Source organism: Bombus fervidus, chromosome 9 (genome assembly GCF_041682495.2).
Source record: "Bombus fervidus isolate BK054 chromosome 9, iyBomFerv1, whole genome shotgun sequence".
Lineage (NCBI taxonomy): Eukaryota > Metazoa > Arthropoda > Insecta > Hymenoptera > Apidae > Bombus > Bombus fervidus.
The window spans coordinates 4,319,199-4,335,725 of NC_091525.1; the positions used below are offsets into that span (position 1 = coordinate 4,319,199).

At 36.4% G+C, this 16,527-nt stretch overlaps 1 protein-coding gene across 2 annotated transcripts in view; it reads left to right on the forward strand.

The window, feature by feature from the left end:
- Sol1 overlaps positions 1-16,527 on the forward strand; it is a 531,756-nt gene that overhangs the window by 448,412 nt on the left and 66,817 nt on the right. For both annotated transcript variants that reach the window (XM_072010125.1, XM_072010126.1), the window contains exon 9: positions 14,853-15,048. In XM_072010125.1, coding sequence (XP_071866226.1) covers positions 14,853-15,048 — 196 coding nt within the window. The remainder of the gene's footprint in view (positions 1-14,852; positions 15,049-16,527) is intronic.

Below are 16,527 nucleotides of genomic sequence, written 5' to 3' on the forward strand. Positions count from 1 at the left end.
TTTATTTCGCAAAAAGTATTTGTTTAAACTATCTGCAGCGACTTTAAGTCGTAAAAGCGGAAGCTCGCGCAATTATACGTGAATCTTCTATATGTGTGTTTACAATATCGAAGAATAAGAAGATTGCTCTCGCTTTTGATTTTTAAAATAGCTTTTAAAAAATGAAAGAGGATTGACTCGTTTCTGAACGCGCTGTTGAGGATACAAGTGTGCTTTCTGCTTAAGTACAGGCCAACTTTCAGCATTTTATTCTTTGTCCTATCGTCACGCGTTTCTGAAAACAAATGGCGAAACAAAATCAGATTTTGAGACTCATTTAACCAACATTTTTAACGAATATTCTCTGCTATTTAATATTACTTACCTGCAAAACAGGAAAAAAGTACAATGATATTCAAAGTTTACTGGATTGTGATTTGTTGACGAATCTATTGGTAAATTCAGAACATTTACACACGTTCGTCTAATTTCTGAATCTAACCCACCAACTTCTGATGTTTGTAATTGCCGAATTACCATTTAGAACTCTAGATAGAAATGTCAGTGACAGAAAAGAATTTTCAAAAGTTTTCTCCGGTTTGAAATACACGACGTTACATAGTTAAATCTAATCCCCATAATATTTTAAATCCTCAGTATCATCGTCAACAGCCACGTCACATGCATAGTCGATGAACGTTCTATTCTTTGTGCGTTGTAATTGCAATAGTTACAATATAAACATGTAAAGTATATTTGTTGTACGTTATAACCGCGTTATAATCGCAATTGATATATAGCTATGGATAACGTTACGAGCAAACTGTGCATCGACGACGTCAGAAAGTTGAGTGATAATCTTTCAGCTGACCACAAATTGGTATTTTAATTTCCTAGGTGGTACACGAGCGGCAATCTCCTCTCTATACTGGCCTCGTTTGTACAGGCGGACAAAAGGGAAATAGAAAGCATTTTGAAATGCACTTAACGACGCTTATGAAATGAGATACTATTATATGGAGAGTTCAGTGGTTAATCGGTTTAAGTCAAGAGACCGTAAAATAGGGATTCGTGAAGCACAATGAAAGAGGCCCTATACGAACTTCATCAGTGTGCTGTATCGGAAATTATATAACACCTTAAACCGTGAGATAAAGCGGCCGACATATTGGACGGGATAAATTTGTTTCACGCCGGTCTCGATTTTCACTAAGCGCTACGAAATTTACTTGTCGCACGATCTCCTACTCGTACTTTTGTCTTTTCTCTATTTCCGATCGATCGTAAATTATGAAACAGTAAAATCATTTGAGAAAACTAACGCTGTGCGTAGACGTTGATAAATTAGAAATTAATTAGAGATATTGCTAATTAACTTGAGAAGTTGGCGCGATGTTGTCAACAGGCGGCTGAATTTTGAAATGCCACGCAGCGAATAGAAAATAGTGGAAAATGGTACAATTAAATTTCCCGAATATCGTAACCGACGATGAACGCTTTGTGAAGTAAAATAATTACGTTTTTGTCGTACGAAGCCGCTCTGCTCTGTTATGCGCGAATGGAACGTACCACAATTTTATTGGAAAAAAGACAACGTCATCATTTTTGTTCAGCAATTAGTAACATATCAAGTAATACTATCGAAAATCCCAGTATGTCCAGGCAATCAATTGCCAATTAATTAGTTTTTACCAACTTTGTGTCTTAAAAGCTTCCTTCACTTCTTGATAAAGTTGTTAATCGAAATATAATTTGTACGTCGTTACAAAATTATCATATCTGTTCTACAAATTTAATTTATTGTTCAGCTGTTAAACCAGCGATATTAGAGCTATAATAAACTTTGCGATGAACGTCGATATCAACGATATAAAAAAGGATATGCAAGTATAAGAAACGATGATGCAATTTTAAAATATGAAAGAGGCAATTTCTCCCAGAGTACATGCCATGTAACTTTTTACTTTTAGACTAAATTATGAATATAACGCGATTCCATTTTAGAAGGAAACTTTTTTTAGAAAATCATATCGCTTTTTGGAATTTTAAAATCGAAAACTGAATACACTTTTAGACACATATATATATTCCATGTAATTATAATTCACAGATAGCTATACCGAAATTCTGACAATACAAAATTAATATAAATGTAGGGATAATTTGCAAGGAGAGGGAAACGTTTTATTGCGATAGATTCAAAATATTATACTACAAATTATTGATACCGCTTGACACAAATTTACTCAGCTACACTCTCTCCACACTCTCTAATCATTGTATTTACGCTTTTCAATCGTTGTATCACCGCAACCACATTACACGTCAACTTGCCCGATCATCACATCTGTGCAAAACAAATTTAATCACTCTTAATGAACAATAATTGAATATGGAAATAAATTAATAATTAACAATACAACAACCGTCGACAATTAGTGGTAATCATTATTAATATTAACGTACTCTAAATAATAAATTACGCTAATACGATCGTTTTAATAAGCAGCGAAAGAAACTGCCAGCAAATTATTGTTATTATTGCGCTATCTTTAATTAATTATTACGTTGTATTATGCATGCAAAAATCTTCCTTCTTTGATTCATTTGTATAAGCATATTAGCATGTACCGTTGATAATTATTTATTTGTTTCACTGTTAATCATTATTTACAAATACCAGTTAGTGTGTCGTTATTTCCAGGAGTCCAGAATTAAATATCGAAAATAGGTTGATTAAAAATTGATCAGAGGAAACGAGGAAACGAGTGTAATTAAATAAATCGACGCGCATGAATCACTATATGTGCATTTTGTGATAATTTCATATTATTTTAATTCTATTGATATAAAACATTTCTTCCTTCCTCCTATATATAAAAAAATGCTCCTATATTTATATTAAAAATATCCAATGCTTAAGAAGTTTCAATTCTAATCGATACGAGTTGATCCAATTATTCAATTATTCGTACAATCACGAAACCAACTTTATATTCGATCTACAAAGACAGTTTAAAATTAATCTTTCGTTTTATCATTGCATGATTTTGAATCTTTATCTTTCACGATATTTGTTAAGGTTGACTGATAGAAGAACGAGTGGATGAATTTGTAAGAGAAAAATATATTGAAATAAACAAAGGTATAAGTATAATGTATAAGTTTATACTGATCCAGACCCTTACTCTCTCGATGTTACAATACAATAGAATCGATAGGGAGCACGTTCATACATTTAGCAAAGGGACATTATCAAAAATGTTAACCTTGTAGCTCTAGCTGAAGGCTACAGGGAACAGTTTTTCTTGAAGCAATTACTTCATTATTAACCCACAATTAAGCTATATACAACGCGAATACAACAATATATTAGATTGTCCGAAAAGTGTCCTTCTTTTACAGACATGTCCTTTACAACGACGCATCTGTATGCAAACATGAAACCTAATCTGTCGAACGTTGTGATCTTTATTTTGATAGAACAAAATGGATTATACGTAATTCGACAAAACAATATAAAACGGAAAATGTTGTGCATCCATTATTTCCTTATGAAACAAAAGAAACTTTTCGGACGACCTAATACATATACTGTTTCCTTGTAACAACTATTCTTACACAGCGATGAAACGATGACGAAAATATATAAAACAATCAAACGTACAATTCCTCTGAAATATCACACGACCTCTGTCAGTAAAAAAAATAAGTATGTACCAGGATATCGTTGCACTGGTTACTTTAAAACTTTCTCACCGCCATTAAAAGTTGCACATTCACAGCGTTAACAAATTTTCGGCTCGCGTGTTTTCCTACGTCTGTCGTTCCCGTACGATCCTGTCTCCTCGTACGCCATTCGTCGAATTCCGAAACATCAATAGACGTTCGTTGACAAATATTCGTCGTGTGGAAAGAAGCGACGGAGATTTCCTGGTGGAAAGTTCGCCGGGTCCGGAAACGATGGAAGGAAGGCCGGGGCCAAAATATACGATAGCGAATTCTCGGCTCGTGTCTGGTGAGCAGCCTTCATAACTGACGGAGCCCGTGGCCGCGCGGTTCGTGTTGAAATATCCGCGCGTGAATAATGCAGAAATCCGCAAGAAAATATGAAGGTGCATTACCGAAACGGAACAGGATATTCGCGCGGATATTTCGCCGCCGTGGCGATTCTGCTGAGCGAGTGCCGGACATCGAGCCGCGATCTAGCCGAGGATACTAAGCCAGTCGCTTAAATCTACGAAGTTGGTCGGTTACTCGGCAAGACGCGGCCAGCAAATGGCGTTCAAATTAATTTCACCAAAGTTCTACTCTCCCTCCCTTCCTCCTTTCTCAACAGTAAATTATTAATACCGTCGGAAGGTTGGTGCCTGCTGACTCGGTTGTCCTCGGTCAAATACGCTGTTTAATTAGGAAATCCGCAGTTGCGGCAAGGCGTGGATTGTCAACGGTTTTCACCCTCTTGCGGTTCTACGAACTGGCGCGAGCTTTTCGCGCGATGACCACCGACCAGACGACAGATTGCCTGTATTGCAACGAAGGCGACGCGACGACCTGCTCCGTCGGCTAGTGAAACGAGCTTAAAACAATTCCCACGCGTTGACCGACTCGTGCTTGCGTGTGGCGTTGCGTCGACGTGCAATTACCATAGAGAGAGTAACGCGCGCAGAGTTTTCGAAATTACGCGCTCGAGTCGATTTGACACACAGCGGAATTCCACCAGCTTTGCGTAACTTCCTTTTTCACACGTCAAGCGATCCAGATGGAGAGATGTGTTTGGTGGTTGGATAGCCCGCTGATATTCGACGAGTTTCCTACGAAACTGACTCTGTTGGTAAATTGAAATTTTCCAAGCACGAGTTTCACAGAAGCGTGGATGTGTGTAACGCAAAATGGGAATGAGGTGCGATTAAATTTCGGGAAACCGGCGTTGAGAGTCACAGTTGGACGCCAACGGCCATTGTGTACACGTTTGTATGACAATTTCAGCGAACGAGATTTTAATTAGCCCTGTGCATGATGCCGCGGCAAGGTTCGGTTATGCGCCTGGAATTAATCGCCGCCCTTTCGATGATACCGAGAAGTACAATTTCCAATGGATTTCAATTCTTTACGTTTGACGAGGCATTTTGTGCGACGTGTATTCAAACGAGAAAGATACTTTGATGATTTCTTCTGTCTGTTCTCTAATTTTTTCGAGAAAATTTTAGGTAACAAGCTTTCTCCATAATTTCTTTTCTTCGCTCTTTTGTTTCGCAAGATCAAGCCTCGTTCGGTTTAATTCGAATATCTTGAAACTTATTAATTTACTTGAACCGATATTAACTTGATCTGCAATATTCTTTGTAAGGCCCGACGTAGACGACTTTTGTCCGCACGATTCCAAGTCTTTCTTTCTTTTCCCGGTTGAGAACAACGAAGACAGACGTACGATCGCACGGACAAAAGTCGCTCGTCTGTATCGGGCCTAGTTGAAGCATTCTAACAAAAACAGGCTCTTGTTCGTCGTTGTCTGCTTGCAGCAAAGCAAAAGAATGTTCGTATATCTTTAGGATCTGATCGATACATTTCAATTTCCTTCTACCAGCAAATTTGTAAATTTCTTATTAAAAAAAAATTAAGATAGTCGTTTATCGTTTGAGCGATCGTATCATATTCATATTCGATGCTTCACTTCGCTCGAATCGTTATACCTCTATAGTATTAGATTGTCCGAAAAGTTTCTTTCGTTTCATAAGATGATAATAGATGAACAACAATTTCTGTTTTATATTATTTTATTGAATTAGATATGATCCATTTCGTTATATTTCTATTATTATGTTCGTGCATAATTCAATAAACCAATATAAAATAAGAAACACTGTGCGTCTATTATTTCCTTATAAAACGAAAGAAACTTTTCGGACAACCTAATATTTACACGAATTAGTCAACGAGATATTTTTCAATACAAAGTTCGGGTTTAATCATGTTTGTAAATTGGATACGTTTACACGACGTTCTTCTTAAATTTAGAGAAGCTTTTAACGACAGAAAAACACGGTTCGGTCGAAAATGACGGAAAGAACACAACAGGATCCGAAATTACCGTGTTCATAAAGCTGTCATACCTTTTAGAGTATGGTTTTCTTGCGAGCAGAAAACCATATTATTAAACAAAAGATACCGTGGAATTGAAGGCTAAAGCAAATGTTGTAGGTCGTTTATTAACATTTCCGAGAAAATTGGAAATTCTCGAGGGTCGCTGTACATATACCTGGTGTTTTTTATATTAGCGATACGTGTATGCGCGTGTTAATAAGGATCAGATATAATGTAGTAAAGTCAAAAATATCCAAATGAAAAGCTTTTCAAAATAGGATATACGTGAATCCGTTTGAAAACAGAAGCACTTAAATATTACTCGTAAATCCGTATAGTAAATAACCCGATATTAATATACGATCGAACACGTGAGCCGCACGACTTTCATGAATAAATCTGTAATAAATAGGAAAAATTTAATTCGTATAATTAATCAAAGTACGGATACTGCGTTGGAACAATACGGGTTGCGTGTTATGAGCAGAGCGTTAATAAAAGTTCTTTTGAATACAATTAACAGTAACTACGTTCTATCACGGAATTACCCTTACATAATTGTACAAATTGCAATGGACCTCCATGTTACATGCCAAGCTTATTTAGCATATCCATTTAATGAACATACAGCCTAAGCAACAAGACTATAGCTTCTAGGCTGTATACATCGTAGACCTTATAAACTATATTAAAGTGTTGAATACTTCAGCTTGGACTATCAGTCCGGAAACCATTACCTTAATGTAAATTAATTTTATCAAACTTACGAAGAACAAAAGCGTACTACTTTACATTTTTTCTTGCTTCCGTATCAAAAAATCTATGATAAACGAAACGCACACTGTACATATATATATATTTGTTTGTATCAATTTGGAATTTGGGATTTGCAGCTCCTCCGTGTTTACATTTTTACACTTTGCGTATTTTGTCTGTTTGTTCTTTCTTTGCCGAAATGACAAAAATGTCAAAACAGATTTACATTACACTAGAACATTTTCAGATTTTTTTGTGACATGCATTTCCCTCTTTTATACCTCGTTTCAGAATAAAACGTGACATAAATAAGCTGCGGATTTTTATGTAGTATCGTATCTTCGTGAAGAGAACTAAGGAAATGGAACTTGCGTGGTACTCTGTTTCGGCTACTAAAAATTACGACGAGTACTACCCCCTTTTCATTTGCATTCTCTGGATCGCTGCACCTTTAAATTCATTATAAATGCACGAAAATCCGTAGTCTATTTATAAGGAAATTCGTATAATGAACAGCGCGATTGTCGATAGGATTCCTTCAACTAATAATTCAATGAGTTCTCGTACTTCGTTCATTCTTCGTACATAATCAGAAAATAAAAACGCTTAATGATATATAATTCTTGGAGCATTTACGAGTTCGATAAAGGGAGGAAGCCGAAGAACCTCCTTCTCTTCTCTTCGTTGCAACAATAGTCTGAAAATAAAGCAGTCGATCTTCGTCGAAGCAATCGATAGACCGTTCGTTTCCGATTGTTAACTTCTCGATATAAAATGCTTTCTTGTCCCCTGATTCAGATCTGCCGTCTGCATCGGCTACTCAACGAATACATTAGGCTAACCGGGCCATATTCTTTCCAAGTAAGCAGACGCATCGATCGTCATAAGTGAATTCGCCCTTTGGATATAACCGGAGAGACGCACTTGGAATACTTGGTGGCCTCCTAAGAATTTTGAGAGGACGGCTCATGAATGCAAATTAAAACGTTTACCCCGCTCCTATCGCGCACCTCTTTGCTCATTCCCGTTATTTGACTTGCCGTATAAGCGGTGTTCAAAAGTCGATAAGCTGCTGCCGCGGTTCCCTCAGAGGACTTAAATAATGAATGCACGGGTAAACAGCTTTACTTGCTCAACATTCTTCCGCTTTTCTATACGTTCTCCTTCTTCACTCTGAATTTTTCGCATTTTACCAATCTACCATATTTTTGGCGACTTCTATACAGCTTCTATTTAGCGTGATTTACAAATGCACGTCCATGTTTCAGAAAGGACGAACATTACGTTATCGTCAGTTCGGTTAGCTGTCGATGCATGGACATAAAATAGAGAAGGCTCTTTCAGAATTGATAATGGTTATATATATAACGTTTATTGCCCAAGAAAATATATATTACATATGTATATTCTCAATAAACAAGGAATTTCTATTGGAAAGTGGTTTTGGCACAAGTAGCGCGACGGTACCATGTAGCCATACAATATTTTCTGTCACATTTACATTGTTAAAATTACAGTTTATAATTGAATTTAACATTTTGACTGCCATGCCGAGATCACATGTTTCCCTCGGGACGCCACGGGAGTATTTTTATTATTCAAAGCATATAATGGCAAAATAATAATAAATTGACGATGTAAGACAACATTCTTCCCCAATGGACCATTTATTTTATTGATGGTCACAGGTGACTACCGTAGCGCTTTTCTAACAGTTGACAGCGACATATTATAACAAGGCTTCGTTTATTGCAACGAACCATTCGCATTTGTTATTTCGTCGTAAGCAAAACGTCCAGAATATATTGTTGAAACGTGTAGAAGATATTAATAAACAATATTTGCTCATTCTATATATAATAGTAAGGTATGTGCACAATTCTAATTTCAATTATATGATTATAAAGCAGCATTTACGATTATCTTCTAAGGTATGTTTAGAATAATATTCGTAGATTACCCCTCAAAGATATGGATGCAAACACAGTGCACCGTTAGATGCGAGATTTGTTCTCATTCTTTTTTTTTTTTTTTCTTTTATTGATGTTCTAATAAAAATGTTTAATTGTTCGATGGGGCACTTTTTATTTCAAAGTATCTTCTATTTATCGGTTATATTCAAAATGCCCTAACTGTCAATTTTCATACAATTTTTACAATTGTAAGAAGTTCAAGCGCTCCGGTCACCAATGATCACCGCGGCGTCACAGGAGAAACCGTGGCCAGTATGACCAATGTGGTAGTCAAAGTGTTAAGCCGCTCAAAAGCGGTACTTTTATACGATATTGTCTTTTCTTTCTTCTTCTGTCCTGAAAACTTGATCGCAAAACAGGACAGATCCAGAATTGATAATGGGGACTGTCGTGAATGATTCTAGTAGTGATATTTAAGATCGCTTAACACCCGATGAGTAATATGTACCATTGATAAGTGTTACGACCGTTCGCGGAGAGACGCGGTCGCGAGGAAAACGCGTCAGCGAGAGGCGTAAATTCTCGCTACGATTCGGCTAATCGACGCCGCGAAATAGTCATTCCCCGTATTTCGATTAGGATAACAGGGGTGGTTAATTGAAATCAACGTTGTGTTAACAGGTTAATATGACGTATATATTCAACGATATATCACACAATATTATGAGCGTCACAAGTATTTGACGATGAGTACAGTTAATGCGTTACAGAAAATATGACCCGATTTGACGATATCTCTCGATGAGATAGTTAGACTTTACAAACGGATTGATTTGAAGGTAGAACCGTGGTAGACTTATTGACTGTTCGGACGACGAAAATGGACTACCTGAGAGTGACGATGCTGTGTCAGAGGAGAGCTAGGAAAGGGTGTGTCTAACGCACGGGATCATCGGATTCGTTGATGACAGTTTTTGGCCAGGAAAGTGAGGGTAATAGACATTGTTTCTATTGGCCATTACGATTGTTGGTGAACTAGGAGGGGTCGTAGCCGCCCTCGATAGAAAGTTGGTGGTAGGAAGCATCGCACGTGTGAAAAAAACTAATTTTCAAGTATTTTCCGGATACAAACCAGAGATCTTAGAAAATGCTTTCGTAGAAAAGATCTTTGTTCGATCTGAAAAACTTTAGTTGGAATTTTCTAAGATTTATGGTCGGTCCTTGAGATTCTTTAGGGTACGCAATAAGGATGTGCAGATATATGGTTGCCATCCCGCTCGCGATGCGACGCCTGGTCCAGGTAGAGAATCGGCCGACGTAACAATAAGGTTTTAAATAAACAAATAATATCTCGTATGATACACAACCATTGGTTTCGCAGGAAGGTAGTGAATATCGTATTCGTTCATATTATATTCATATTATATATTATTAATTATTCGTATATCGTTGATATGAATCGAACAAAGTGTCCGTGTACTTAGGAACAATAGTGTAAGTTCGCCACAATTTTGACTTATTTTAAAACGTAGACTCGTCTCGAATACACTCGTCTCAAGTATTTACATTCGTCTAAGATATATAGATGCGTATTTATGAATCATACAGTATATCAGGCAGCCGGTTGAAACCGTGTAGAAAATTCGGCTGGTGAAAATTATTGAATTATACTAGCTTCGCCGAGTTAAATGTGGAAAAGGTGCGCGTTAATTTCGGTACGGGTCTTTCCTATCGTTAAATAGAAACCACATTAACGTCGAAAGTGAATTAAAATTGGCGAATCGCATAGCTGTTACCGGCGCGGCACGATTATTCAATTAGGGCGGGTACTTGTCGTGGCCCAGGCATTTCCTTGTATTTTTCTGACTAAAGCGGAGACCCCAACCAGCTCATTAATTTCCTTCGCCGCGGAGTATTGTACGATTTAACGAATCGCTCGACAACGCTCGCGTTTGTTGACCGCTGCGGATTCGGTCGCATTGCTCGTTTCTCGCTTATGTAATCTGCCGTTTCCGCGGAAATTGGCCACTAACGAAGTGAAACGGCACCGTAATCGCAGCAAGTCTACGAGGTTGCCGCTTGCTAACCCAGTTATCGAAGAATTTACGAACGGATGTAAAAATATCTTCGTTTATTTTGTAACAGCTTTTGATACATAACAATATAAAGATAATATACAATGTTAGAACAATTCAGGTAGTAGCAGTACATAGATTTTTAATTTACATTTAATTATAATTGTAATTTGTATTTAATTGCAATTACATTTTTATAAGGTTTGATATCGATGCTTGTGAATTGCTTAATATATAGTAGATGTTGAAGTGGTCGTCACTTCTAAGAAAACTCTAGATCTAGTCTTTTAGTTTTCTCAAGCACTGAAGCCATCGACAACGTATAGACAAAAGACTGGGTCGAAAGCAGACCATAAACTGTACACAGGCAACGTTGGCTTCAGGGTTTTCAGTCATAGGGTAACACTGCTGGCGTGCGGATCTGGATCAGCTCGATTATATTCCGATTTGTATTTACACTTCAGTATTTAAAATATATTTTCTATCTCACAATTTATCCACGCGTTCCTTCGTTTACATACATCTAATAACCTCAACAGTAGATATCTAAACTTTTGATTTAACAACAACATTTAACAACAAGAGAAACAAGTGATTTTGATGAATTTTTGTTTGAAGCAAGTACTACTAAATTGTAATACTAAATAGAAGTAGAAATGTAATTTTTTATTTAAATTGTTCCGATTGTTTATCAACTTCCTAAACTGGCGTGTACGATAATTGAAAAAGTAATTAATCAATCAATTTCAAACGAAACTCATTCACTTTGTTATAAATTTCCGTTCATGGATCAAACCTCAAATTTTTATTCCGTTATTTATTTATAATGCCTTTTTGGATAATATAAATTCAATTTACCTGCCGAAAAAGATAAATATTTTTCGAAACGTTAGAACTTCAATTTTTCACGGTTTCCTCTCAAACATAGGTTCAATCGTAGAATAATCTATCAAACTTTAAGAAAATTCCTTAACTTTTACATTTCGATGATTATGAACGGATGTTGTACTACACGCCGACAATGTCAAATGACATTTCGTCAAACATAATCACAAGGCATATACAATATACAATAAACAATAAGAAGAAGTGAAATAAACAAATTGCATTTACACTTGGAGACTATCTACGTACAGTCCAAAGAGTTCCACATAATCAGCGGTAGTTAGTTTAAAAAAAAATCATAAAAGTCACTTGCTTTTATTGTTGTCACACGAAAATCCCTCTTCAAGTATTTAATAAATCAAATGCAATAAGCATAAAAGCTTGAAAATTAAAGAGGAGTAGAATTATAATTAAAAGTTCAATTATGCACATAATAAATCACGAAACAGGTCTGTTTCTTTTCAATGTACATTAGTAAGAAGGTGATATAATTTTTCGAATTTTCTATACGTTCAAATAGTTAAAAGAAAGAAATTTATTTCAATCGGCTTAAAGAATAACTTACACCAATTTCAATTCGGCAATATGATCGTACTAAAATAAGTCAATGTTTTAAACTACGATTTAATGCTCGAATATATGTATCCTATTTAGCTATAATCATTGTCAAATAAATCAGGTTCTACGAGCAGACACATCAATAAACATCACGTATCAATATATTATGTCTTAATTTTCTTCGTCAGCTTCACGTTATTAAAATACATAATTTTGACGTAAATCGTAGCGGAGATATGTTAAATTGAAGCGGAGATATTGCACTGCAATCAATATTAATAGAGAGCTAAATGATCGAATCGTGATATTCTGTGATAAGCTATAGCATCGCTGAAAGTTATTTGTCATAACATAATAACGCTCTTCATATCATCGGTTTACTAGGAGCTTCATGTACCTTAATTCTTTGCGAATTCTTTGAAAAATTTGTCTCATCGCGTATATCACGCTGTTATTCAAACTGTTGGAAGTGTAGCGCCGCTGCAAAGAAATAAAAAGCAACTGAAGTCGTCTTAACGAGGAATGTGCCACTATGAACAATATTTTCGATATGCTAATAATCTCGAGAACGATATCCAGATATACGTTCGTGAGACTGTGATTCAAACACTCATACAAAATTCATAAGCCATCGTACATATCACTTCACTTTTTTACTTCTCATGCAGTAAATCCTTGTCGTATCGTATCTTTTGGATTTCAAGCATTCAAGAACATCCTTACAACCTTTTTATCTTTTATAATCTCATTTTTTCTTATGCCGATTTGACGAACACGGCGTAACGTCTTAACATAAGAAACGGAAGAGACGCGATAGGAACCAGACAGATAGAAACCGAAGAAAGATAATAAAGACGAACGAAGAGATAGCTTTATTCCACGATTACGTGTAACTCTTTTTCCATATTCTAATCGCAAATGTAAAATCCATGTTCAAATCGTTGAATAAGGTGAAAATGTTTCGTCGAGTCTGTTAAATACGAGGCTGAGTGACGAAATTTTACATTTGCTATCAAAACAGATTTTACGCCATCATCATGCGTATAATTCGTTACCTTTGAAGCATTTATGTTACATGCCCTGCGTGGCCAACTAATTACGCAAACAAGCCAATGAACTAAAAGGACAATAAATTAATACTCTTTGTATCTGGTAATTAACATGAAGCCAATTAATTAAAATCGCGAGCGTTGCCGCGAGACAACTTATCGGCAGCTATCTCGCAAACATTTCGAGAGAATTCTTTGTGCAAAGAATTCGCATTAAAACAATCATACCTCGTAATTTTCATTTCATTAAACACTAGGTTTCACGGCGAATGTTAATAAAAGAGAAGCCAGCTCCAATGATCTTGGATTTTTGCATCGTTATTACTAATTACTAGCTGCGTGTGCCCGGCGTTGCTCGGGCTTTTGAGAGGCTGAGCTTTTCAACTAATATTTCTGCGATAAATTTTCAAGCCATTCAGAAACACTCACACCATCGTACGAGGAAAATTGATTCTTCGCATGTTCTCTTAAAATTGTTGAAAATTATTGAGCTGCTGCACAAAAATAATTTCTCGGGTGTAAGTTAAGAGGGGGTTGTAGAGGGATGATGAGAAATATTCGTGCCAATTTAAGTGCGGATAAATCGAGCTATATAGAACCATTTACCTGACATATAGACGTACGTATTTTAACTTATATGTATATGGAGAGAGAATACAGTTTAATTATGAGATTTTTGCGCGTAAAAGAAGGGTTGGTGGAATGTGACAAGACCTGGACAACTGCTATTATTTCATATATAATTATTAATTGCTTCGCTGCATCGTACAATTACGAAATATTCACATAATGATGCAACTAGTGGCGAATCTTGACCAAATAGAACCCACTGACCTTGACATATGTTGTCAAGGACACTGTGCTGAACAATCTGCTGAAGTCTCTAGCCATCGCTCGTTATTCTTCAATAATCTATTAACAAAATTATTACTACTTTTATCGCATTCTACCTATGCGTAAATATATGCGACTGCGAACACGCACATAGCCCACACGACAGTCACGTTTGCCAGTTTTTATTTCAAAGAAACGCCGCACGCGTTGCTCGCACGCTCGTAAAAATCTAGTTCAACCCAATACCAATTCTACATACGAGCGTAGGGGGGCCGATTTTCGGCGAAAAAACTTTTTTTCTTAAAAATGGCTCGCCCGTTTCACTCACGTGTGGAATTGGTATCGGGTTGAACTAGATTTTTACGAGCGAGTGGAAGCGAGCGAGCAATGCGTACAGTGTTTCTTTATGATACGTATATGTATAGCATACGTTGTTTTTTACAAATCTTATTTCGTTAATGATTTTTTAAACGATAACGAACAATGGCTGAAATCTTCTGGGGGTTACTCACTATCCTTGACGACATATGTCAAGGTCATTGGGTAGTCTACTAGTAATATTCGTTTCTCTTTTTTTTTCTTTTTTTTTAATTCTCCTGCGTTTGGAACTCGATCAAGGTTTGATAACTATATGAAAAAAGTCAAAGAGACGCTTAACAATCTTGCATTTCGTTGTATCCACACGTAACGTGCTTTGTTATCTTGTTTTTTTTTTTTAGCGTCACTGTGCGATATCGTTTTCAACAGTGATTCGACGAAAACAGGGATAGTCATGTCACCAGGATATCCGAAACCTTATCCACCGAGGACGCACTGTACATACGACTTCCAGGGACGGGGAAAGGAACGAGTCCAAGTGGTGTTCCAGGATTTGAACTTGTATCATTCGCCGGTTGTATCGGACACAGCGAACGAGTAAGTTTCTGTTTACTATCTTACGTTATATCGTTGCCGACATACTGTGTCAACTCAAGATCATTTCAACATATCTGTACGTTGAAATTCGTTCTTTTATTAGCTTACAACGATACGACGATGAAAATTATCTCGTTATTGTTGAGAAATTATCGATGTTCATGGAAATCGAAAAAGAAAAAGAAGTGATCTTGAAGAGAACAAACGCGAATCACGATATTTATCGTTGCAAACTGAAAAGCTTTTTGCTCGTACATACTTTTGTTTCTGCAAAAGTAACGAAAATATCAAAGTGGACGAGATAGACGGAACACCCTGTATACATATGGTGTCCAGGATTTTAACTGCCAAACGTTGTCGATATGTGTTATGGTCGAAATAAGAAAAAAAATTTACATGAACGTAAGTCGTTGAAAACTTCATTAAAAAGTTATGGCAGAGATATGAAATACGGAGGGAACGGTAGCAAACTCACGGTTACTGCGATATAATACAGGAATACACCAACGATATTTACGTTCACTCTGTTTATGCAAACGTAACTAATTCTTCATCTCGAAATGTTCACGGTTCTTGACAATACAAGATTGACAGCGGCCGAAAATAGAATTTATTACCCCTCACGAATTTCATTTCTATCTTGTTTCGTTTCAACGAATTCGCCATTTTGAGATGCAGAATTAGTTACGTTTGCATAAACAGAGTGAACGCAAATATCGCTTATCCGTTCTTACACGATATCACAGTAACCGCGAGTCTGCTATTAAGTTCCCTTTGTGTTTCATATTGTTTTCATAACTTTTTAATCTAAATAAAAGCTTTTTATTTAAAATAAAGCTTTAAAACTACCTATATCTGTATAACATCTGTCTCTTATTTAATCCCATGGAATATAACGACAATGTCTGGCCGCTAAAAATTTCACGATATTATATATATAACAAAATAACGCTACCATCCAATACAAACGAATCTCTAAATATCAGTCACGCAAATAATTGTGTGCTCAAAATACCCTCTGAAACTTATCTCGGAGCTGTCCTTTATAACCCTCAATCGTCATGCACTGTACGTTTGTAGACTTATCTTGGTATACCTGCTCCTGAGCACATAGTACTTATAGCTGCCACTTAGTCATACTAATATCTGTACGTATTCTTGGTAGCTTCGCTTTTCAAACATCGCTCTCATGTGCCACTTGTGCGATATTCATTGGAAGAGATACGTTCCAGGCACGTGTTTGTACTGCAGACAAAATCATGAAAGTCATAAAAATTGTGAAATTCAACGAATACCTGTTATACCGACCTGGATAGGATTTTACGAAATAAAAGCTTGGACAGCTGACCCATTTGTCAGTTAAAAACCAGAAATGTTATAGAGTATGACTAAACCGACATAGTTTTTCCTCTGGTAAAACATGATCTTTCTTGTTTGTAATTTTATGAAAAATTTATGGTACAAAACTGTACGATTCAT